Source organism: Numenius arquata, chromosome 1 (assembly GCF_964106895.1).
Source record: "Numenius arquata chromosome 1, bNumArq3.hap1.1, whole genome shotgun sequence".
In the NCBI taxonomy this organism is placed as follows: Eukaryota; Metazoa; Chordata; class Aves; order Charadriiformes; family Scolopacidae; genus Numenius; species Numenius arquata.
In genome coordinates, this window is record NC_133576.1 from 132,764,811 (window position 1) to 132,790,120 (window position 25,310).

The 25,310-nt window shown below is 38.6% G+C and overlaps 1 protein-coding gene across 2 annotated transcripts in view; it reads right to left on the reverse strand.

Moving 5' to 3' along the window:
- TMEM135 (transmembrane protein 135) overlaps window positions 1-25,310 on the reverse strand; it is a 186,409-nt gene that overhangs the window by 136,709 nt on the left and 24,390 nt on the right. For both annotated transcript variants that reach the window (XM_074148217.1, XM_074148225.1), the window contains exon 4: window positions 7,189-7,222. In XM_074148217.1, coding sequence (XP_074004318.1) covers window positions 7,189-7,222 — 34 coding nt within the window. The remainder of the gene's footprint in view (window positions 1-7,188; window positions 7,223-25,310) is intronic.

Genomic DNA, 25,310 nt, shown 5'->3' on the forward strand with positions numbered 1-25,310 from the left:
CAGAGATTTTGCTGTGAGTGAGTACTTGAGACTTCTTTCCAGACAGTACTAAATTCTGTCCTTTTTGCTGTTCCCTTACCCAGGCAGCGATGACAGATGCTTCCCTAGGGAGATCTGTACATCACTTCAGAATGCTGTCCCAACGTTGGGCTTTGACCTCCATGAAACAGGAATTACTTTACAATCCCAAGTTCTATCTCAGTGCTGTTTTCAATGAGGAAAACCCGAGAGCTTCAAACAGGAATATTTCCCTCTAAGTTAACCACGGGTCAGAAGTAGAATATCACAGAATCATTTAGCTTGGAAAAGACCCTTAAGATCCATCAAGCCCAACCATTAACATAATACTGCCAAGTCCACCACTAAACCGTGTCCCTAAGTGCCACGTCTGTCCATCTTTTAAATATCTCCAGGGATGACGACTCAAACCACTTCCCTGGGCAGCCTGTTCCAATGCCTGACAACCCTTTCAGTGAAGAAATTTTTCCTAAGATCCAATCTAAACCAAATATCAAAGCACTTGTGCTGTTCCAACAGCAACATAAAACAGAGAAAATAAGAAGACTTACTATTCTAAGAACAAAGTAGACCTGCAAGAAGGAACCAAGCAATGGGTTTGCTTCAACTGACACTCCATAGGCTCAAAAGTTGACACTGCAAGGAATGAAAGGAGTATCTACCCTGGACACCATTAGAAAATAAATATAAATGGTCCCTGACAGCTGCTGCCATAACCAAAGCCACTGTCACCCCAGAAAAGGGGTGTAGATACAGTGACAAAGCAAGGAAGAGATGGTGGCAGGAGGACAGCTAGCATCCTGAAACACAAGCATCTCAAGCCTATATTTGATGCACTTTCAGTTACAGAGATTACTTCTGAAATCTTAGAAAACAAAGAAAAATTCCCAATACTCCTATCTCAGCTAATACACTAAAAGAATAAAGTGTTCCCTGATCCTAGCGGTCCTTATATAATGTTAATACTAAGAATCACATGAAAGCACACAATGAAATTTTAATTATCCAAAAAGAAAAGGGAGGAGCAGTCAAATCCATTTAACTAAAACCCAGAGCTTCTAAAAACTTTAAAATATCTCCATCAGCCCTTCTTCATTCTGGATTGCCTCCATCTTTTGACTAAAACTGAATTGTTCCCAATGGAGAAGAAAAGGAGGCAGTGGCGCCTTGTTTACAAAATGTCAGTTCAGTGAGTTTAAACAGAAAACATTTTCGCGTGTTACAATAAATAAACTGTGTAACCAAATATAATGGTTTGCCAAAACAAATGGGCCATGTTAAATACCTATTATTTCACAGAATTATCAATGAAGAAGTAACAATCAAGAACTTCTTTTATTTTTTTTTATTTTATTTCTGAAATGGTACACAATGTTTTATGGCATATAACAGCACTAGGTGATAATTTCTCAGAGTTTCAAGTTATGCAAATGACAGAAACATGATTTTATAGTCAAACAGCACATTACTCAAAAAACCCCCATCTTCAGCCTGTATTATTCATAGTATCCTCCCACATTTAATTGCAACTGGCACAAGGTATTTCTTGAAACACCCGTAACAACTCAGACATGTTGGCAATTTTGTACAGAAAGCACTCGATAAGCTGGTGAGAAAAATCACTCAGGAATGCTGTGTCCGAGCACTTCTTGTGTGCAAGTACCCTCCTTAACAATATTACCCATTGGCCTTTAACAAAAACTTAAAACCACAGGATCAGCAAAAGCACAGCTTAAAAGTGCATTTCTGTTGTTGCTTTTTCTCTTGCCACAGCAAGTTTCCCTCCTCTTTCTTTCATTCCTCCACGTATCTCCCCCACAAAGCATGAAACAATAACAACAAATTTAGTGTATATGGAAAGTGATATTGGAAGGCCCTTGGCCTCCAACATTCAAACCATGTTTTATAATGTGCCATATCTCTGTCAAGCTTGGTATCTACTTTGCTGCCTGGCATGTGCCATATATCTTAAATTAGACTAACGGCTTTGATTACTTTTTTTTTTTTTTAAATATTGCAAAGCATGAAGACTTAGTGATATTTTGAATCACTATGACTTCCATCCTGTAAATAAACCATACAAATATCTGGAGTTAAAGCTGACAGAAGAGCACTGGATACTCATTTCTCCATGAGATCCTGAGGGATTTCTTTTTCAGTGTGTGCTGAATGCTGAAGCATTTTTGCATGCTCCTAAACCAAATATTTCAAGCTTTAAGAGGACAACTTACACACAGTCTTCACACTGACTAGTTGGAATACACAAAGGTACAGCCAAAATGAACCCACATTTGGTCTATCTATGAACTGAAAAACAATTCAACTGCGAAACTGCTTGGACTAGTTTAAAAGTGCTCAGCTATATTGCTTGTGCTCTATCATATACAGAAGCAGAGCATCACCCACTGGCATGCCTTTGATCAACTTGTTTGGTTCAGTATCTGTTTAATGGGAACGGCGTTTTTTAGTAGCTTTAACTATTTCGCAACCGAAATATAATGAAAAAGTATCTCTGAAATAGCAGCTATAGGAAGGGGGGAGTTGGTATGTCTGAAAGGAAGCACAAGGAGGGGCTGCTTAAGTGAACATGGTTATAGCAGCTCTCAGAGGTTTTCCAAAAAACATCACAAGTTTGGATGTAGAAAATTTTGAAGGTCTTCCTTTACTGCACTCTTCTTACAGTCTTGTCTGTCCTCTCAACATTTCTCTTCTTTATCATCGGTCTTTAATGTACAATCACCATGTTGCACTGCATCTGGGAAGAAGTTGTGAATGCCCCATCCCTGGAAGTGTTCAAAGCTGGATGGGGCTTTGAGCAACCTGTTCTAGTGGAGGTGTCCCTGCCCATGGCAGGGGGATTGGAACTTGATGATCTTTAAGGTCCCTTCCAACTCTAACCATTCTATGGTTCTACGTACCCTTCCTCCCACACTTTGCTTTCAGACAAGCACGGCTGTATATTTCTTACTTTAAAACAGCATCTCTTCCTCTGTGTATGTACAGACCTATGTACAATACTTCAAAAATTACAGATTCACTGATGGCAAAGCGATAAATAAAATATGAGATTGTCACATTTCTGTGTAAACTTCTTCCAGATGCAATTGCTGACACCAATTTCTCCGACTCCCATACCCAGGACTTTAATAATATCCTCTCTCTCTCTTTCTGGCTCTTGCTAAGTTTCTCTTCATATTGGTTGCAACAAAATTCATCCTTTCCTTTCCCCACAACCATATCATTTTCTTTATCATCTGCTCACTGCTTTAACTAGAATAGACTCTGTGTTTTCTCATCTTTCTTCCACTCGTTATACCTGTAACACCCCCACCAACTAATTCCCATTACATCAGCCCAGCTCCAGTGCCTTCACGTCTCTTGCCAAAACAAATTCTCATGTGTCATCTTTAGATTGTACCTCTCTGCCTCCTTTTCTTCCTATCTTTCTTGTCTTATTTTTCAAATTTATACCTTCCCACTCCCTTATGCTCTCTCTATGGCCGGGTCAGATCCCTACACCTCTTCCTTCCAGTCCTCAACAGTATCACTCTGCCTTATCCATCCAGCTGCCTTATCTTATACTTGAGCTTTACATCGTTTAACCCGTGACCCTCAAGAGCAATCTGTTAATATTAACATTTCCAAATTTGTAAGTACAACACCATACACTAGAAGCCTTTGATATAGTGATGCACAGTTTGAAATTCAAGCGTAGCATGTAAAGAAACTTCAATTTTTTTTTCTGATAAAGGAAAAAAAAACATATTTTGTAGTTCCACATACGCTAGCATTACTGCCTCTTTGGTGTAACATTTCAATTACAACATATTACTTTTCCTAAATTTTTGTTTCTCAGAAGTTTTATATCAAATTGGCCCTATTCCAATTAGTCTCTTCCTATCTTGCATATTGAAGGCAGCCTATTTTATGTATTACAAACAAAACAAACTAATTCCTAATCCAAAGACACTGTTTCTTCAACTTAAAAGCAGTAATTCGACTGCTGAGCTATTCACAATGAAGTATGCCGCAACTGTTTTGAAACGTAAGAGCTACACGTCTTACTCATGGGCAGTCATTAATATCATCTACTTTTCCAGATAAAAATAACTGAAGACATTACATTTCACTTTCCTTCTTTTGTTGGAGTCTTGGGGTTCCTTTTGATCTCAAATTATCCATGAAGGATCATCTTATACGTTCGCTACTAATGCATCTCTTACGATCCTAGAAATTTCTTGACTTTGAAGATGTGCAATCCAAGATAGAACTTGAAAGGCTCCATGCTCCTGTGTGGTCCACAGTACTGACTACTGCTGCTGTGCTCCGGGCTACTACAGAAACATCAGCTCTCACACTGTTAACTAGTTAAAATTTCCCAAACCCACGTGTTCAACAATTACAGAGCTCAACCATATTAATTGACTTCTTAAAACTTTGACTGACTTCCAGTAAGAAGCTCAGAAGCTGATTTCAGACTGCATATCAAAATTAAAACTACAGATCTTTCACTCCTATACTTATTTCTAGTTCTTATCTTAAGAGAAAAAAAAAAAAAAAGAGAGAGAATCCAAGCCCCAATGTGCATTGTTGCATAGCTTCAATTTAGCAGAAAGCTAGCCTAAGAAAGCATTTTTATTCGATTTTTCCATAGAGCATATATAACCTAAACAGCTTATTTTTAATCTGTGTAAGCAGCAAGGAAATGCAACTGGGAAGTTCAACTTCCCATAAACCTATAATCACTGACTTATTTAAAATTAGCCAGGACACTTATTCACATGTTTCTAGTAGCTCCCAATCAGAAATCAATAAAAATGTCACCTTTAGAACAACAGTCCTCAGACCCACTGCCTTTCATGTTCTACTGCATTTCACTCACTGAACTGAGAAACAGCAGCCGTGCATGAAGAGTTTAAGACACCTTTCCCCTTTTCATCAAGTAAATTCATCTCTGAGGACAAATTGTCACACATTGCCAACAGGACAATAGAAGTAAAACTTTCTGATTGAAAAGCCCTAATATGGTTATAAAAATTCACTGCAGTGATGATAATTGCTTGTAATAACCAATAAACCTAATTAGAATTACCTCCTGTCTGTCTAACCAGGCAAAGGCACACATGAAGAATCACACAAAAAGCCTCAATTATTATTGCTCAGGCTGCAAAACCTAGTTTAGCAAAAACGTAAAACAAAACAAAGGAATACATTTAGTTCAATGAATATCTTAATAGGTCCTGACACTAGTTTTACAGAATGCAAGAAATGCAGTGTATTTCACAATCTAGCTGCCATCACTAATGATTACAATTTGCCAGCTTTCAGAACGGGGCATGCTGCAATCTAAAGATGACAGAAATAAATGTTTTAAAGGCTTAGTAAATTTCTAAGTGAATCTTATCAAAGCATATAAAATTCTAAACCAAAGCCAAGCAAGACAAATAAGGAAACATTTACAGTGATTACACAGTTTGCTAACAAGGTATGTCACGATCAAGGGCAGTTTATGAAGCAAACCCTGGTAGCCCTGAGCTCACCAAAGATTTGTGATTGAGATAAACCATTACGCTGAAGAGAATATTCATCGCACTGAACGGCATCAATAAAATGTAACTGCATCAGGTGACTGTTCCCTTCTAACACCGCACAACATGATGTGAAGCGTGTGGCATGGCAGCTTTAGAGCTGCGAACGCGATGATAGCTTTCTCAGAATTGGGATTCTCGGAGGTGCTGCTATTTAAGCACACCTATTTCACCCTTCTCTTGAAGGTAAGTCCCAGTAATTACCGCCACTTTTATAACCTGTGTTTCCTGAATGAGGAGCCCTTTTGAATTCAAACCTTTCAAGGCTAACATACCCTTGTAGAAATCCAACCTTGTTCCCACACATTATTGAGGGTCTGAACACCTAATTAATTAAATATCAAGAAAGGGATTTTTCACCTTTTCAAATTAGGAAAAAAAATTTACAAAGAAAAGGAATCCTAAAGGATACTGTATGAACCATCCAAGTCAAGCAGCTATAAAAGTTAAAGTGGTACTTGACAATAATAAAATTAATGACAAGAATTAATTTCTTCCCTTCTGAAGCCTGTAAGCTCCACTCATGAGCCTGTCCATAATGACAGGCAGAACCTGAATACAGAATAACCCAAGAAACAATTTCTGCCTAATTGTTAAAACACCAGAATTTGAGAGAGAAGCCTGTAATGGGTTCAGCAAACGTGTATACAGAGTTTCCAGAATATTGACCTGTGAGCAAACAGATGATGTCACCTCCTTCCAAAGGCCCCCCTCCCAAAATCTTCAGAATTACAAGAGTCACCAGCAATGACCTCACAAGGATGGAAGAGAAGGTATCAATTTTATCGCTCGAGTCTGTCTGCAACACATCGCCTTTGTCTCATTGCTTTTACTCATGAATCTGCTCATCATTATCAGAGTTCTACACTTGCACAACTCCGCTGAGGCCCCAGCACAGTAGGCTGGAACACAACCTTTCAGTTGTTTCCTTTTTTGTAGTTTCCATGATTCTTTATGCAACTCAAACTTCACAAAAACCGCAGATAATTCTTTTGGCATAATAAAAACAGTTCTAAAGGAGTATGATCACGTAACGGAAGCATTACATATTTAAAAAAAGTTAATGCGTAAATGTAATTTAGATAAATTCACTACTGCTTTGTATTTAAATGAGATTACAGGGAATATGACACAAAAAATTTTATATCTATACAACCATGTGGTAAAAATATTTGCATGTGCAATATTTGACATGACTTTGAGAAACATTTAATTACAAAACTAAAGTATACAGTGTTGAATTGATCATCTGCAAAATAATGATCATTAAAAATACCAGATGCCATTCTACTATGGAGGGGATAAATAAAACTACCCATTTTCCTGGGGCTACGATACACGAAATTTTGAGTACAGCATAATGAAATACATTTCAGCCTCCGTTTTACAGCTACTTCCAAAAGACCTACAGTCACAACTTGCTCTTAAGATAATTTTATTTACCTAATAACACATAATTCCTAAGGAAAAAGGAAAATCTTGGAAGCATTAAAAAGGCAATGAATCTCAGCATCAATTTTAAACAAGACATATTTCCAGTGGATCCTACATATCTTTATTCTTGAAATAAAGGACTACTTACTTGATTGGCCATGTAAATTGTGAGGAGACCTCTCCTACAAATAGAAATGATAAAATTAGTGAATGAATTAAACATTTTTTCCCACACATTGAAGAAAAACACTTTAAGCATTAAGAAATCAATGCTTAAATTAAAATTAAAGAAGAGACTTCAAAAAACAGATTACTGATGGAGGATGAATCATTACCACCCTATAGAAAAATAAGTACAAAACCAAAAATAGCACCTTGATAACACGGTATCCAAAGCAGTGAGAAATTACAGGAACCAAGTTATATATAGCAACTTGCTACTGCACAAGCCCTGAAGCCTTCATGAAGGGACAAGGCACCTTGAATTACATGGAACTTATCACAAGAATAAAAGCCTGCATACGAGCTTGTAACGTAAGCACACAAACAGTGGCCAAAGCCTAAGTCAAACTGTGAATTTACAGAAGAATGCTGGTGTGCACGCTCCTGTTTTGTGACCAGCGCTATGTAACTCAAGGTGCCTTAGCCCCTCTGCTTACGTTATTGTGACAAGTGTTTTCTGAGACTGATGATGCAGAAATCTTGGCTCAAACCAGTATGACCTGACTTTTCCAGTTGAGAGTCACAATGCCAACAGTGCCCTGGCAGAGCAGCCACCATCTTCTCTTCTAACCTTTACCTAATATTTTTCCCTCTTCTATTTTCAGATCTGTCCCTAGGTCTGAGCCCAGAGCTCACACTACTATTTAGACAGGAAAAGTATAAACTTGAGCTCACAATCTCAGACTTTTGCTGATGCTACTGCAGCACAAGACAAAAACTGGACTCTTCACTGTGCAGATGTGAGCTGCTCCAGTACAGACTGTATCAGATGTCACTGTAGGATCCAGATGAAAAAAATACAGTTATTTTCTGTACATCATTTGCAAGTCACCATCGGCCTTGAGAAAGCGGAAAACCTTACCACTGCGGATTTGCTTTGCCCTCACCCCTTCCTCCTCTTCTGCAAAGATTAGCTTAGAGACTATGGCCAAAGGTTGGAAAACTCAGTTTCAGTATTTCATACTGGAATGCTGTTCTTGATTTTACTGTCAGCCTTGTAGTATTTGGGATTTTTCTTATCATCCACACTGCTGTTACACACAAAACTTGAAAATAACATAGAAGGCACCACATGTTTAGCCATTGAAGTTTCTCAGTATGGAACTAAGTTCATAACCTGATGTCATCTTTGTCTTCACACCACTCAGGATTACCTTTTTTTAATATTGCTTCTACAGGAATAACAGAAGGTCCAACCCATGTTCCATTTTGCCATGAGACTTAAGTTTTCAAGCATTCACAGAATGCTTAAGAGAATGGTACATTAACTGAACAGATCTTGCTGTCACACCACTTGAAGAAGCGAGCAAAACAAAATCACAGGTAGCAGGAAACAGAGAAATTCCTATTGCACAGTTCCCTGGCTTCAACCATCCAAAAAAAAAAAAGTTTATTCAGTATTTTCTATACCCATGTTTAGGTGTTTATAACTTTGCCAAGTTATAAACTTTGCCATCTAGATCAAGGTTTTTCACAGATATCTAAGACACAGAGATATATTCTACTTAAAGTTTCAGAGCTTTCAAATCACACTGAATTTGCAGGAAGCAATGATGCACCACCCTAAGTTGCTTTATATTCGCGGGGAAGATCAAATTTGGTGTAAGTTCAAAAATTTAGCTAGCAAAATCAGTTTGGTGTTTTTTGGGGTTTTGATTTGTTTTTTAAAAAAACCCAATAGTTACAAATCTGCTCTTTCTATACTTTCTCAACCTAGTACCACTCTGTGCGTATTAGAAACAAGACTCTAGCACAGAAACCTAAGAAAAAAATAGCCTGAATCTAAATATTTGTCGAGGATGAGAAACACAAGAAAAAAAAACCACAGATAGGGAATAGAGTATCTAAACATTAAAGCAAAGACACCTCTACAACTTGTAATAAAGCATTAAAATACTGTATGATGTTTCTGATAGGCATGAAAATTCATCTCATGTAATAGATGAATTCAACTCACAAGCTGGTCTGTAAACAAACACCTTCTTTCAGCCAATTAGCTCAGAGGATAAAATAATATTGGTGTCCTGACTTTCCTGATTACCAAACTGGCAGCCAATACAGTTCTGTGTACTGTAAATTTTATTCTAATTTGTTCTTGTGGGGAAAAATACTGGATATTTCATGTTTCTTGGATAATTATTTTTTTAACCTTATAACAGTATTAAAAGTTTAGGATAAATATCCAGACACTCAGCTGTTTGGAAACACAGAATTAAATTTACCCATGACAGTTAATCCGGTAACTCTTTAGTATTCTGGAAAACATCCGAACTTCAATAACGTCCTGCAGTAACACACTTACCTGCGAAAATCCACCACCAGCTACTGAGTGACAGACACAGCTTTAGGAGCAGAGTGTATTATATACAGTGTGCACAAACCAGCATGATCTGTGATTATAGTACGTGCACATCATTTACATGGTGGATTCTCTCCTGTCAGGCAGGCAGGGTCTTTTAGCCTCCAATGACTATTTTTGCTTTGTTTTAAGTACTAAAAAACTAAGAATTTGATCTAACACAGTTTTAGCTTCTATTGTGGCCCCTTTTGGCCAAGCATAAACTGCAACTTGCCAACTGCAAAGACAAAGAAAGGAAAAGGGGCTAGAGAAGAGGAAGGAAAGAAACCAGAGGCTGCGGTGAAGCTGCGACGAGACCAGTGCAAGAAGTAGGTGGTCGGGAGGGGGGAAAACTTGCAGACAACAAATGTGCACAAGGAAGTAACTTCTGGAGCTGAAAATACAGACAGTTGCTAGATGACATCATCTGAAAGCGCCTGCAGCAAGCCCAGCTCTATCTGTTGCTATACGAGGCCCTGGTTAACTCCAAGCTGAAAGTTTTCTTCCTCTAAATTAATTCTGTGACTGTTTTAAAAATAAATAGCCCCATGTTTCTGAAAAAAAAAAAAAAAAAAAAAACTCTTCCTGGCCCTGTGCAAATGTGATCCAGCAACCCTAACCCAACCCTGAACTCAACTGTTAAAAAGAGGGTGGAAGTTCAGAAAATGTTGTACTGTTTTGTAGCAATGACAGCTGACGGAAAACAGGACAGAAAGATGGAGGTTGGCCAAGCAAAAGGGTCACTGGTACAACCAAGGACTGTATTAAAACTGCAGCTGGTAAATAGGAGAGGAATGTAATTGGGAAATGGCATTACAAGAGCAGGAAATAATTAAATAACAAAAATAATTAGCGAGCCATGTCTAACCACCTGCTTTGGGGAGGTTTAAAGATACTAATAAACAGCTAACGTTTCACCCCCAAAAAACCAATGTTGAACATTAATCTCAGGAGCACCAACATCAGCAGATAGATAGACCAGTGATGGCCCAGCAAGGTCACTACAGGAAAGCCCAGGCAGATGCACACAAATCCTTACTGCCCCTTCCTCCTCCATTGTCTCTCTCTCTCATGCCAATTTCTTCCAGCGACCACTCTCATCAAAATCTTCATTTTGGCTTCCCCCTCCCTCCCTCTCACCTCTTCAACTGACAGTATCTCCCACACCCTGCCCGTTTCTAACGACATATGAGATCTTTAATTTGGGAAGGAAAAACACAAGCTGGAGGCAAAATTCATGAGCAGCAGACCAAGGCTGAGCCAGGACGAGGATGTAAGTCAGCACCCAAGACAGCTGCATCTGTGGGACAGGAGGTGGGATGGCACATCCTGGTCAATCCTGCCAATCTGTTGCATTAAATCAAAGAACGAAAGAAAAAAATGTTCTGAAAAAGTTTTAACAAGACTGGTATCTTTTACCTGAAAAGATGCATGAAAGCAATCACATTGTTTAATTACCCTTTAATTTAAGTATCAAAACACAGTAGAGTTTAGCATACTTTTCATTTTGTTTCTCCTTTTTTTCTCCCCTCAGTTCACACTTTCACATGAATTTTCTCCTGTGCTTGTTAGAGAACTGAGCAGGCAACATCTCAGAGTTTAGTTATTCAGCACAGGTAACGTCATCTGTGGCTGAACAATTCCAATCTCATGGATTCCACTTTTAATGGTTAAATTACAACAGACCACAGGCTTCCAGAAGATAATTCTCTTGTTCATTTATACCTTCCTCAAAGAAAAGCTTCACTTGATAAAGTTTGCTTTTTGGACAACCTGGTAACGTTCAGGCCAAATTCTAACAGCAATAGCTCTTAAACTATGGCCTATAAACCTCAACAGAGAACCACATATTTTTGCAATTGCACTGCTCAGAGGAAAGAGTCTAAAATAAACTGCTGAAAAAAAACCAAAAAGCTATAGGATAAAAATAGCAAGGAAGCTTTGCAGCGTACCAGGTTGTATTACCAGAAGTGTAGGTAGGAGGGCAAGGGAAATGATTAATCCCCTTTACTTGGCACTCGCTACAGCACGCAGAGTACTGCACCCGGGTTTGGTCCCCAGTACAAGACAGGCATTGATCAACTGGCAGGGAGGACCATGAGCACGGCTGGGGAGATTTTGACTTGACCTGAGGAAGCAGCATTTTCTCCATTAAGATAGCCCAAGCACCAGAACAGGGACCCAGAGGGGTTGTTGGACCTCTGTCCTCAGAGATTTGCAAGGCTGACCAGACAATTCCCTAAGCAAGTTGGTCCCGACTCAGTGCTGGTCCTGCTCCGAGCAGGAAGCTGTACTAGCTGACCTCCCAATGCTCACCCGAACAATGCTATCATTTTACAGAAAAAAAAAAAGGTGGAAAGCAACTTCAAAATATCATACATTTTTTTTTCCACAGATTATAAAATCAGAAGGGATTACAGTGATAAACAATCTGGCTTCCTAACTGATCACAGAATCACAGAATATTTTTGGTTGGATGGGACCTTTGAGATCATCGTGTCCAACCAACAAAAAAAAAAAAAAAAAAAACAAAAAACACAACACACCAAAAAATCCCAGAACACCAAAAAATCCCAGAACACCAAAACCAAACCAAAACAAACACCCACAACCACACACCACCCCACCCACAAACAGACACAAACCAAAAACCAACAATCTTGGCCACTAGAGCGTGCCCTGAAGTGCCATGTCTACACGTTTCTTAAATACCTGATATGAAACACAAGCTTTTCTGCAATGAATTAGCCACTTCTTCAAAAAGATCAAATTTGTCTTTAAGTGTTTCCAATGCAGTCACCACAACCACTGATAAATTACTCTAATGCTACGTACCTTTACAATTTGCACCCTGCTTCAGACAAGAATCTGTCTGGTCACTGAAACCAGTTACATCTTTACGTCCGTTGCAACACCACAGTCTCCAACCAAGTCACCCACACACCATCTTTTAAACAAAAGCTGAGCTCCTTCAGATTTTCCACAACATTCCCTAAGATTTTAATCATACTCATGGCTCTTTACTGAAACTGTCCCAATTTTTCAGAACTCACCTTCAAGGACTTAAAAATGAAAACATAGGAAATAAAAAGCAGATTAAAGATATCCTATTCTTTGTTTAATCAATAGTATTTTAAAGTCAAAGAAATCACTAAGTGCCATCCTCAGACATTGCATGCATCTGCCTGAGAGCAAAGGATTTATATTTTCATATAAGTGCTTTAAATTCTGGAAAACGTATTTGATTTAAGCCAAAGCCCAATTCCCCTTACACGAGTTAAAAATCCTGTTCATGCCCATAGAAGCAATGACAAGTGTCCAAATCTGCACGCCAACATACTGTTTGTGGAATGGTTTCCTAAAGATGGTTTTCTTGCCTAGCTTGACATGTTACAAAATTCAAAGACTAACTTTACTTTCACAAGTAGCATGAGCTTTTGCTTCATATAATAGAAAATCATACAAAATACCAATTTTTAAAATACAACCAAGATATTTTTTCCTACGAAACTCACTGCCAGCTCTCTCTTCTTATTTATGGTTTTCCTTCAATATATTTATGGTTTTTCTTAAATATAGAGTTGCTCTAAGCTTAAAAAAAAAAAAAAAAAAGAAAAGCAACAACAAACCTCAACCAAACGAGAAAAAAAACAACCCACCTTGCCTGAACAGTGGGATGAATCCTTAGAACATGCTTGTGCTCATGGCAATTTTACCATAAATTAATTATTGCAACCACAGCAGCACTCAAAGAAAATTTCCAACCGAAAGCAAACACCTTCTCTTCCTCTAAACAGCCACAAAAGCTAGGTAGGTGCCTGTCATTTTTAAGCTACTTGTCTCTCAATATTCATTCCTCCTTTTGGATATTTCTTTCTTTTCTATGTTTTGCCTTGCCCTATCCATCTTAGATGTCTAATACACAGCACTCCAGGCCCTGTGGTTTTCTCATCAAGAACTTTTTTTTTGCAATACAACGTTTAAAGCATTGTCTTCTCTATTGCCTTCTTCCAGTTAAACCACAAACCTTTCCACATAGACATCCTGAAATCTAAACATTCACTGTAATTAATTAGACATATTTTAACTACTATAATTGCATTTTTGTATGAGTCGTGTTTTTTTATGATCTTTTTTTTTTCCTTGCTCAAAACTAAAGGGGAAATAAGTGACCAAGTCAGAAATAACAGGAAATAACTACAGCAAGATGAATACCACTACATACAGAATTCACATAAATTGACTAAACAGGCATCTCTTTCAGTGAGAATAGCTCTGGGTGTCAGCTGTAACGGTGAACCAGTAAATGCACACCACAGGGTGAGGTACACAATGGGGCAAGGACCCTGCTACAGCTCCTGTAACCCAGCGTACAGCAGCCGTCAGTAGTAGAGATGGCTACAAGGAGCCTAAGGATGGATAAAGCAGCATGTTAAAAATCCTTATGCATGCAATTAAGGGAACATGTTTTCTGATTAAGCACCCTCACTGATGGGTTATGTTTTTCCATGTTTATAGTAAATTTAAACAGTTGGGGGACAAAAACCCACAAAATAAAAATATCCACCTCACTGCAAAGACAAAAATAGTTTTAGCTTTGCGATAAAGCTTTCTAACTTTAAACCAAGTCCAAAATGTGTTCCTACTATTTTCTTTTTCAAGAAGTCTTAATGTTTCAAAGCAACAAGCCTGACCTGAGAATAAATCAGTACTGGAATGAAGCAAGTTAAACTTACCTTGTCCTATAGGTCACAAGAAAAGATCTGAACTATGTGTGGTTTTAATGTAGTGAATTTATGAAAACATACATTTTTTTATAAGTTTCCTACAAATTCAAGTTTGAATTTTACACTAATTGAGCCTGCTGCATATTCTGACAGTTACCACCTTATTTTAACCAATAAACCTTTTTTGGATTTTCTACAACTCTGAGAAGACACAAATAAAAATACTTTCAAAGCAATCAGTGGATTTGAAGGCATATATGGGGTGGAATGTAAAAAACAAAGGTAAAGAGCACATAACATGCTGTACTTGTTATAGTAAAATTTGAGAACATTTGTCCTTTTAAAAAAAAAAAAAGAAATAAAGAAAGAGTTAACTCTGCCTTTAATTTCTGAGCATAAACTAAGAAGCTAACATAATAGTTTGTAATGGCTCCCCAGACAGGATTTGTGGTCTGCAAAAACAGGAAGAATTCCTACTCCCAGCTTCCCTCCCCCACACACACTGTAAAACACACCACTTTATAACCTGCAGAATTAAATCAAACACACAAATCATAGGTTTCCCCTGAAAAGAAAAAGGTCAATATCAAGAGGGAGTTTTTTTCTGCTCTACAGCAGCTTGACACCACAAGGTAACCAACTATAGATCTGGAGTTGCGATTGCATCCCTGTAATAACACAAGTACTACAGATTATGTTTAGGGTATCGCTAATCTCTCACACCCACCAATTTCCTACTGACAGCTGGAGGCCAGCAGCAAAATCCTGGTGCAAAAGTTCACTTAAAATCAGCAGAAACAGATAAGCTTTCAAAATAATGTAGAAAATTATGAAAACAGACCTAAGTAATAAGTTTTCAAAAACAAAATGATTCTTTTTTGAGCTTAGTAAATACCAGTAGCAAGTCTTTCACACGAAGATAATATTCAGGCACATCACTTCATGTCAAAAATATACAGTTTAAGGACCCATGACCCACTGGTTTTTTTAAGGAATTTTCTATTTCAGAATTTTGGTTGTTTGAAATAGGAAATGGGCACTTTACAGGTTGGGGAACTTGAAGTTGCTCAAAACTGCAAAGCAGTAATACTTGCTTTGAGCTCATTATATATTAAGTAAAATAGTTTCTTGCAAATACTCAGAAATTATTGTTCTTAAAAGGAAAGAAAATAAACTCAACATGGTCCATGATTTGAACGCACGCCAAAGAAAGGGTATGAGAAAACTGGAAAGGGAGAGTAGCCAAGAAGAAAATGTATCTACAGCAATACGTTCCCATTAAATTAGTACCGATAATTCTTAAGAGTTTTCAGCTAGTACAACACAAGATAACATCTATAGTTTAATTTTTTAACTGTTTTATACTTTATTTTATACAGATTTTCTTCCAACATTCCCTCCCTCTTCCTCCTCTCCCAGTTTCTCTATGGTGTCAAGAGAGTCAAAACAAAGGCTGACCTACAGAGGGGAAAAAACCTCTTAATTAAAGTGTGATTTAACCTCACAAGATTCCATGAAGAGATAAAAATCAAATTCCAAAAAGCTTATTAGTTTCTTAAGAGGATTGACTAGCAGATAACAGAAGAATAACAAATTAATCAAACCTCAGGGAAAGAAATGAAGGATTTCCAGCAATTTTTTAAATTATTAACATTCTTGGTATAGAAGGCCTATCTAGTGCTAAGTAAGGTCCCAAATAACAATTTCTTCGGACCGTTGATAGTAACACAGAATTGTTTTTAATCAACTCAGTCAATCAAAAAGAAAACACTCAGTTCTTTTCTGGGCACCTTCTCAGTCAGAATAGAACGTGCTGCTTGGCCATTCTGTCCGGAAGGTCTGTGCACAGGGCACAACACCAAATACTCTCTTTTTGAGCAAAACTGCCTCGGGGATCCTTAGTAGCAGCAGCAGGTCACTGCTTCTCCACATTTTGCTGGCAATCACTACTGCTTCATAGCAAAAAGATGACATAATGGATAGAACTGTTAAAAATTAGAAAGAAGAGCAAGACAGAGGGCACAGAAATCTCAGAGTTGCACAGATCATAGAATCAAAGAATGGTTTGGGTTGGAAGGGACCTTAAAGATCATTGAGTTCCAACCCCCCTGCCATGGGCAGGGACACCTCCACTAGAGCAGGTTGCTCAAAGCCCCATCCAGCCTGGCCTGGAACACTTCCAGGGATGGGGCATCCACAACTTCCCTGAGCAACCTGTTCCAGTGCTTCACCACCCTCACAGTAAAGAATTTCTTCCTAATATCTAGTCTAAATCTCCCCTCTTCCAATTTAAAACCGTTACCCCTCATCCTATCACTACACTCCCTGATAAAGAGTCCCTCCCCATCTCTCCTGTAGGCCCCGTCTAGGTACTGGAAGGATGTGCAATGTTGACTGGCCTTGGACATATACTCAGTGTATTTGGGGAGTGAGACGGACAGGAAGAAGGAGAAGAAAATTCCCATATAAGGCTACTACTCTAGCAGACAGCTTGGGGTTGTCCCAACACCAGTGAAAATTCATCCAGTATTTGACCTGTTCCCCTCCACCTCTACCCTCCAGTCCTTCTCAGGTTAAGAGCCATTCACCCATACCCAACCTGCGCATCCCCCACCCAGCCACGGTGGGAAGCAGCTCCAGAGACTTTCCAAGAACCCCCCTGAAATATTCTGTGCCCAGTTTGAGATGTTTGGGTTTTTTTTTATAAGCTACTCAAATCATCATTTTTTCATCTATTTCAAAACACTTAAGCAGCCTAATGCTTTTTTTAAAGACTGTCAAGCTATTGTTTTGTTTGCATGTTTAGAGCTAATTTTCTCTTTACACTCATAACGTCTTAATGATGACATTTTTGATCAGATTACACTGTTTAAAAAATACCTGAAGCAAAAAAAAAGCTAATATAACAAATCAATCCAACTTTAACCAAGGACTTCTGCAGTTTTTCACACGGTGCGACTAACTTCTACGTGCCCCTTACATTCAGAAACCTCAGACCAGCTATTCCAACAGAAGGAGTGTATGGAGTTAAGACTTGGCAAAGTACAGTGTTGCCATTTGCATTTTTTCCCCCCCCTTTAAAACCCTAATGACAGCATGTTAAGTCATATTAAAACCAGGCATCAAATCCAGTTAGGAACTATGAATTAGCTGTGCAGAAGGTGGATTAACGCTGTTAAGAGTGTGCCTACATCCATAAGGGCCTGGAACACAAGGGGTCCCAAGGAACAGCAGTGTCAGAAGGCAATGTAAACCTTCTTTAGAAAGGTGGGCAAGCCATATTAAAAGTTTAACTGAGATTTGTTTCAACACATCCCTATTACCCAAAAACTCTATTTCTGGCAGGAAAGTCATCAGTATTCAATGATGAACTGTGCCAGATACTACAGACAGACATTAATGTGACATTTCACCCACCAATTTCCTCACTGTGAGGGTGCTGAGGCACTGGAACAGGTTAGGTTGCCCGGAGAAGTTGTGGATGCCCCATCCCTGGAAGTGTTCAAGACCAGGCTAGATGGGACTTTGAGCAACCTGCTCTAGTGGAAGGTGTCCCTGCTCATGGCAGGGGGGTTGGAACTTGATAATCTTTAAGGTCCCTTCCAACCCAAACCATTCTATGATTCTGTGAAAGACAGAAATAAGCTACTGTCAAATCCAGTTTCAACCTATTATTTTCTAACTTTAAGCTCAAAGATCCAAAATACCAACAGTTGATATTAGAATATTTTTGCTCTTCTCAGTCCATCGCTCACAAGGAATGAGTAACAGACACTGAAGATGACCTTAAAAGGAAAAACTTACCATTCATGAAGCAAGATGGAGCACATACAAATTCCTTCAAGTAGACAAAATGATGCTGTACTACCAGACATCCCATAGTGTTCCAGTCTTTCACTAAAGCTGGAGCAGTCTGGGTTGCAATGACAGGTGCTGGCCCAAATTCACGAGACCTGTTTTATGCCTTTAATGCTGTGGACTCTCTTGTTCCCGCTTTTAAGACAGACCATCTTAAGGAGAAGGTTTTAATGCCATACTCGTATTTTATCAAAAAGTTTCAATCTGGAGTGGAGGTCATCTGATTACAAGAAACACTATGCAATCCGTAAGACTTAGTAAAGGAAATAAAAATGTGTTGTTTTCTGTCCTGGGATGTGGAGGGGAAAGGGCAGGAAGGGGAAGCAAGATGTTTAACCACAGTACACTGCTGTAATCTTCTCCAGAGAAAACCCTTGCATGGTTAAATATAGCAAATCGCAACCATCCTAGGTTTCTACCTCCACACTTTTCCTGCTGCAGGAGCTAACAACAACGTTAATTCCTTGGGAGCAATGAGGAAAGAGTGGCTTCATTAACAGGGTTTATAGATGTGGCTCATATGGAAACAGAGATCTAAGGCCCTCGCATCTGTGCTATCTAAAAACAGTATCTACAAGCAGACCTGAGGAACATACCACAGAACAGTTCCCTCAAAGACTTTCAGCCATTGTACCAGAGGGACGGTAGGCTCAGATGTTATCTCGCCAGGTAAATGTCAAGCTTTTCACTGCCACATCAGCCAGCACTACAGCCAGCTCACCCAGGCAGCATCTGAAGTTTATTCTATACTGGCAGAATATTTATTATTCCCCCCTGGGAGCTGCATGCTACACAAAAGCATTCAGACACAGAAGATGGATTAAGTGTTTGCTTAAACCAAGGAAGTGCAAATGAGTGTCTCCTGGATGCTACTGCTGAGCAGACAGAACAGAGTAATTAATCCACTGTTTGTGCTATTTGAATCCAAGTCAGACTTGCAGAATAGCCCAATGTTCAGCAGCAGTCTCAATTTTAACATTTTATATGTAGGCATTTAAAAAAAAAAAATGTATTTGCCAAAAGGAGTCCTTAGAATATTAAAAAAAAAAAAATTAAACTTTGGCTATAATCAAGTCTCAGTTACTCATGAAGCTATGCAGGAAGAGCCAGCGACACAGAGCCACCTGGGATCCATCAGAACTTGTAGCCTGACCTTAGCACTGCCCTTTGTCTGTCCAGGCTGGGCTCACGTGAACTGACAGAGGTAGCAAAGAGCTTAATGGATGCTGCCCGTGATGTCTCTGTATTCTTACTCATGAAGTAATGAATAGCACGGCTGGTGCTGGGCCTAAGCTGGCAAATCCTCCTGAAACTCAGGGAAAAGGAGGCCACTGAGCAAATGCAACCAAATAGTCCTGCGTGATCCAGGTCTGCCCCGACTGTAACAACCCTAAGAGAAAACAAACCCAGTCTGTACAGACCCACCCAGATGTCTGGAACACATTTTCCAGCAGCTCCAGAATTACAGGTATATATTTTACATAGGATCTTCCCGTATTCTTACTCCATCTGCCTGTTATGCCAGAAATCGGATTGTTGACTATAAAACTATAGCTGCTTTTCTGCTCTTCCATCTTGTGCAAGACTTCAAGGACCACACAAGCAAGCTGGACCAAATTTTTCCAACACTGGAATTGCAGGCCAAAAATTCCTGAAAATTGGTTGCTGAATGCTTCTGCAGACATGGTGACAGCTTTTCAGAAGCATGATTAGTTTATAGCCTGGCCTGATTGACTATAAATGTATGGGACTGGAATCACTGATCCCCAAGGATCCTTCTTGCTCTGTTCATAACTAAAGGATTCATCTTCCCAACTTTTTGCCATCTGAAGTGTATGAAATCTAGCTTAAGACAGTTATCCAGACTGCCTTTGTAACTGAGACATACAATGGCGATTCACTCAACTGACTGGGAAGAGGTGACTGGTATGGAACAGAAACACACATTTCAGATAGTTAGAAAAATCAAAGTGTTGATGTTAACCACTTCTTTTAAAACAGCATGCAGAAATATAAGGATTATATATACTTACATCTTATGTGGATGTACAGAATCAGAAGGAGTAAAGGGCAGGGGTGATAGACTGATTGTAGGAAAAATTAAGAGCGCAGTATGGGAGAGAGGATTTCTCTTACATAAAGCACAAAAATGTTTCCATAGTTCATTTAAATAAAGCAAATTTAACTCTGCAACTACTTTTACAAATGGAGCACATAGTTTTATACCTTGCTAGTAACAAAGCACCTTTTTATGACCCACATATGTCCACAAAGGACATCCCTTTCCTTTACACAGGCCTGCTTCACAATCCCGCTACAACTTCAATGACAGCCTTCCCTTCATCTACTAGGCAGGTGACCTTGTCATAGAAGGATATCAAATTAGTTAATCAGGACTTCCCTTTTGTGAATCCACGTTGACCGTGCCTGATGACTGCAATGTTCTTTAAATACCTTTCAATAGAATCATAGAATGGTTTGGGTTGGAAAGGACCTTAAAGATCATCTAGTTCCAACCCCCCTGCCATGGGCAGGGACACCTCCACTAGAGCAGGTTGCTCAAAGCCCCATCCAGTCTGGCCTTGAACACAACAGTACTGCTACAATAGTATCCAGTATAACCTTCTCCAGAATTTTTCCAGGAACTGAAGTTAGACTAACAGGTCTGTATTTTCCTGGGTCTTCCTTCCTGCTCTTCTTGTAAATTAGAATACCTCTGGCTAACTTCCAGCCAGCACGGACCTTCGCAGACTCCCAAGACCTTTGGTACATGATAGAGAGGGGTCCTGCCAAAACATCCACTAGTTCCTTCAGTCCTCAGTGCAGGGATGAATCCCATCAGGCCCTGTGGACTTGTGAACATTCAGCTGATACAGCTGGTCCCTTGCAACTTCAGTGTCCCCAAATGGAAAATCACTTCCCACAGTCATGCTTCTCTGACTCAGGGGACCAGGCAGCCCAAGATCTATCAGTATTATTAAAGACCAAAGCAAAAAAAAGCATTGAATGCCTCTGCTTTTTCTTAATCTCTATTAGTCAGGTGACCACCCTCAGTAAGTATCAGTCCAATGTTTTCTTTAGATCTCCTTTTGCTATTGACGTACTTTAAAAAGCCCTTCCTGTTTGTCAGATACAACACTGACTAGTTTCAACGCCAATTAAGCTTTTGGCCTTTCCGTGTCTTCTCCCTGCACATGCAAACCACCACTCTAATCTTCCTGCGAAGCCTGACCTTGCTTCCAGAGATCATATGATTTCTTTTTCCTCTTGAGCTCCAGGAGGAGTTCCCTGTTGAGCCAAGCTGGTCTCCTGCCCTGTTTGCTTGACTTACGACACACTGGAATTGACTGCTCCTGTACTTATAAAAGGTGGTTCTTAAAAACTGCCTTCGTTAATATTGATTTAGCTGAACAGAGTTAAATCAACTTCAAGAACTTTTTCTAGAATTAACATGTAATGCTATAACAGTAAGTGAAAAATAGAAATCTCTTTGAAAATATTAACAAAGTTACGATTGTCAGGGATATCCTACAGAAATCATCAATCTTCCTAGTGTAAAATACCAGGCTATCGGGGTTTGGTTTTTTTCCCAAACTGGAGATGGGTGTGTCAGGACAAATCTAGCATAAGCCAGATGATCCCATTTCTCAGAAAGACAAATTGTTGTAAATCATTGATTGGAAACAGTTTAGCCCTGCGCAAGAGCTCCCACTAAGATCCAAAGTCAGCAAGAGATGCTACTTTCTACAAAAAACACTCCCGAGAGCTGCCCATCCTGAGCTACCCACCATTCACAGCATTCCTACAATCACAGCATCTTCCAGATCAACTCCTGTGCTCCCAGGTAACCTTGAACGATCAGTGTCTTCCCTCCCTCCAGTCACTACAGCAGCAGCAGCAACCCTAGGAGCATGCAGCAAAACATGTTCACACATTCACATGCTGATACTATAAAAACCCAGATCTCTCAAACATTGGCTCTCACCAAGGCAGTTGCTGAAGTGCAATGGATATTCACATATTGTGGTTTAAAAACAGAAAGCATTCCCATTAACTTCCACAGCTTGGCTCTGTATCTCACAGTAATAATCACTCTAGAGGAGTAAAACTCCAAAATAATGTGCTTCCCTGGTGGCTCTCCTTACCACCACAAAATACTCAGGTGAGTGATCCAACCTCAAGGGTTTGTTTTTTTTTTTTCACTACAACACAAAAAATCATCCCTCAATGTAGCTTGCTCTCTCGGTTTCTTACCTGTAGCAAGTAAGACTACAACTTCCAAAAACACTTGCTGCATTAAGAGAGTTTGTTTACTTGTTTTGATCACTCACACACCCCCATACTGGTGATTTATAGGTTTCCCTAAAAGACAACCTCAAACAGAGTAACTAAAACATTTTGAGAAAGGAAATTGTCACCTCAAGTCTAAATATACTATACTATTATTGAGAAATATATACTATACAGCAATACTATACAGTTTGTCCATTCAAATTTCTATTTGAATGGACAAACTTGCAAAAACACTGTATTTATTAACAGCATATAGTTTTCACTATTACTATGCTGTCATATTCTTCCTTTATAATGTATTTAGACTAATAGCATTTGTGGCAAGCAAGTAACCCTAACAACAACTGAATGCTTCATCAGAACAAGCACACAGTCTAAAAATTCCACCCTGTTCTTACACAAATGTTTCTGCCACTTTTCTAAGCAATACATAGTAATACCTTTGTTTTCAATACTAAATATGTGCGCATATATAGATGTTCTCTATAATGTACACTGTTGCACTATATTACTTTTTAAATGCATACTTTAAATACTTTTCTGAGTCCAGTACACTGAATTTTTTTTGATGAAAAACACCCCAAGTTTTCAACTGAAAACATGTTGCCAATAGTTGCCCAGAGCAAGATTTTACAACCAAATTATAAAAGCCCTAAATCTCAAGTTTTATAATACCATCAGTGACACAGTCATAACTATAGCGACGAGACAGGCGCCGCTATAATGTTAACAGCCAGTACGTAAACATTAATGCAGCCTAAGGGGGAAGCAGGGGGCAATCCCAGAAGGGTCCCTTCAGAACTGCCACAGAACTTTTAGGTGGCTGTAGTTAAACTTTCTTTGGCTTAATTACTTACAAAGGGCATGGGGGGAAAAAAAGTCAGGCAGTAAAACAATTTCAGTAAATGTGTCCCTTCTTAAAGCTTTAGCTGTAGTTCTTTTTGAGCAAGAGTCCAACAAACTGAAGTTTGCCATTTAGCTATTAGCAAAACACAACTTAAATAGTTTTGAAACATGAGCATATTTACAAAACACTTAAGAACATCATTCTTTTCCGTGAGAGTAATCATAGAGCTCTTAAATACAGGCTCCTCACTGAGCTATCAGACTTCTTTGTCTTAGAAATCGTAAGGTACAACTGATCTAACCAGACTTCCAGTAACAGGCTGGCTTCAGCCAAGCCTCAAATCACATTTCAACAGCTTCATTCACAACAATTTTAACAAGTATATTCAGTTACTTCCTTGCCTTCTAGCAGTCTCGCTGCTTCTAGAACAAGGTAGTACTATGTCTTTCAGTCAAAGCCACATACCTCCTCCTCCGCTACAGGTTCAATTCTTCTTGGTAACACTTAATAGATGTTGAAAAAAAAAATATGGCAGGAGACTGTAACTTTGAATTACAAAGAGAAGCCAAAAGAAGTAAGCAAAATATTCATTTTTCAAAAATACAAACAAATAAAATTGCTTCTTATCAACAATTTGAAACAACACCTATAGGAGTAAACAGAGTAAAACCACTCCTTGCAAATATTAACAAAATGCATGTAATGATTTCCTAAGGAAGCTTAATGAAATTAATGTAAGCAAGTCACATCTCTATTTTTGAGGAGACACTACCACAACTTAAAATGTCTAACGCTACAAAACTAAATTCTGTGACAAAAGAATTGCATGTTTTTCTTTAATACAATATGTAAAAAAGGTGAAACCATAAAGAAAATTATGTTCTTTTAAATATACTTGAGCAATTGCACCTGTTAGAAGCTTACTATTATAGCCATAGTTATTATGACAATATATGCATAAAGAGTAATTAAAATGTTGAAGTCGTCGTCGAACAATCAAAAGGAATTAGAAAAATGTACATTCTAGTGAACTGTGTACATTTGTCCAGGAAAAGGGAGTACTTCCCTTATTTGCAAGAACATTTTCTTTGCCTGTGAAAACACACAGCACAGCACTAACGCCTACAGTATTTTTTGTTTCATTTCTCATTTTTAGCACCTCTGCCAGAGCCATAAATACAAAGAAATAACATCAGCACTAATACTAGCGATTATTAAAAAGATCTGTAATGTATGAGATAACATACAGTCAAAATCAGTTGAAATTTAACTCTGTACCCTCTTAGCACTTCTCAGAGCATCAAACATATATGAGCTGTGTGGCTAAGAGATGTCAGATTGTCACTTATAAATTCTGCATTGTCCAGTAAGAATGCTCCCTCCTAACCCTAACAGGCAACCACACTGCTTGGGAGTACCAGGAAAAGGCAAAGATTCTGAGTTATTCCTACAGAAGTAAAGGACTAAAGGCCATGAATCTGTACATTACAAACATAAAATCTCCATGTTTATGCATCTACATTCAATTATTATCTAAGAAATACTTCTTATTAAAACATTACTTAATCATCATAATGTGCGTTCTCTTCCGGTAATCTCACAGAACATTTATAGATACATATACAAGAAGTTTACAAGTATTTTTATTCCTTCACCCTTTCCACAGATCCTAATAAACTAGTTTTCATAGACAGGATATATTTTATAACCACCAAATAGAATACACATGGACATACTAATGTGCAATCTGTACCTTTATAGACCAGTAACAGCAAAATATAGTGCAGATCATTTCCTGAGTGACTTTGAAGTTTGTATGCAGTGTCACCGCCCCTTCTCACTGCCAATGCCATGCAAACTTGCAATTACATATTACACAGATACAAACTACAATCAAACTAGTTCTGTAACACATTAGAAAACATTCTCCTTGGGATTATATTGTGCCTAGACAAGCTATCCATCTCTTTTTCCCATTCTTCCGT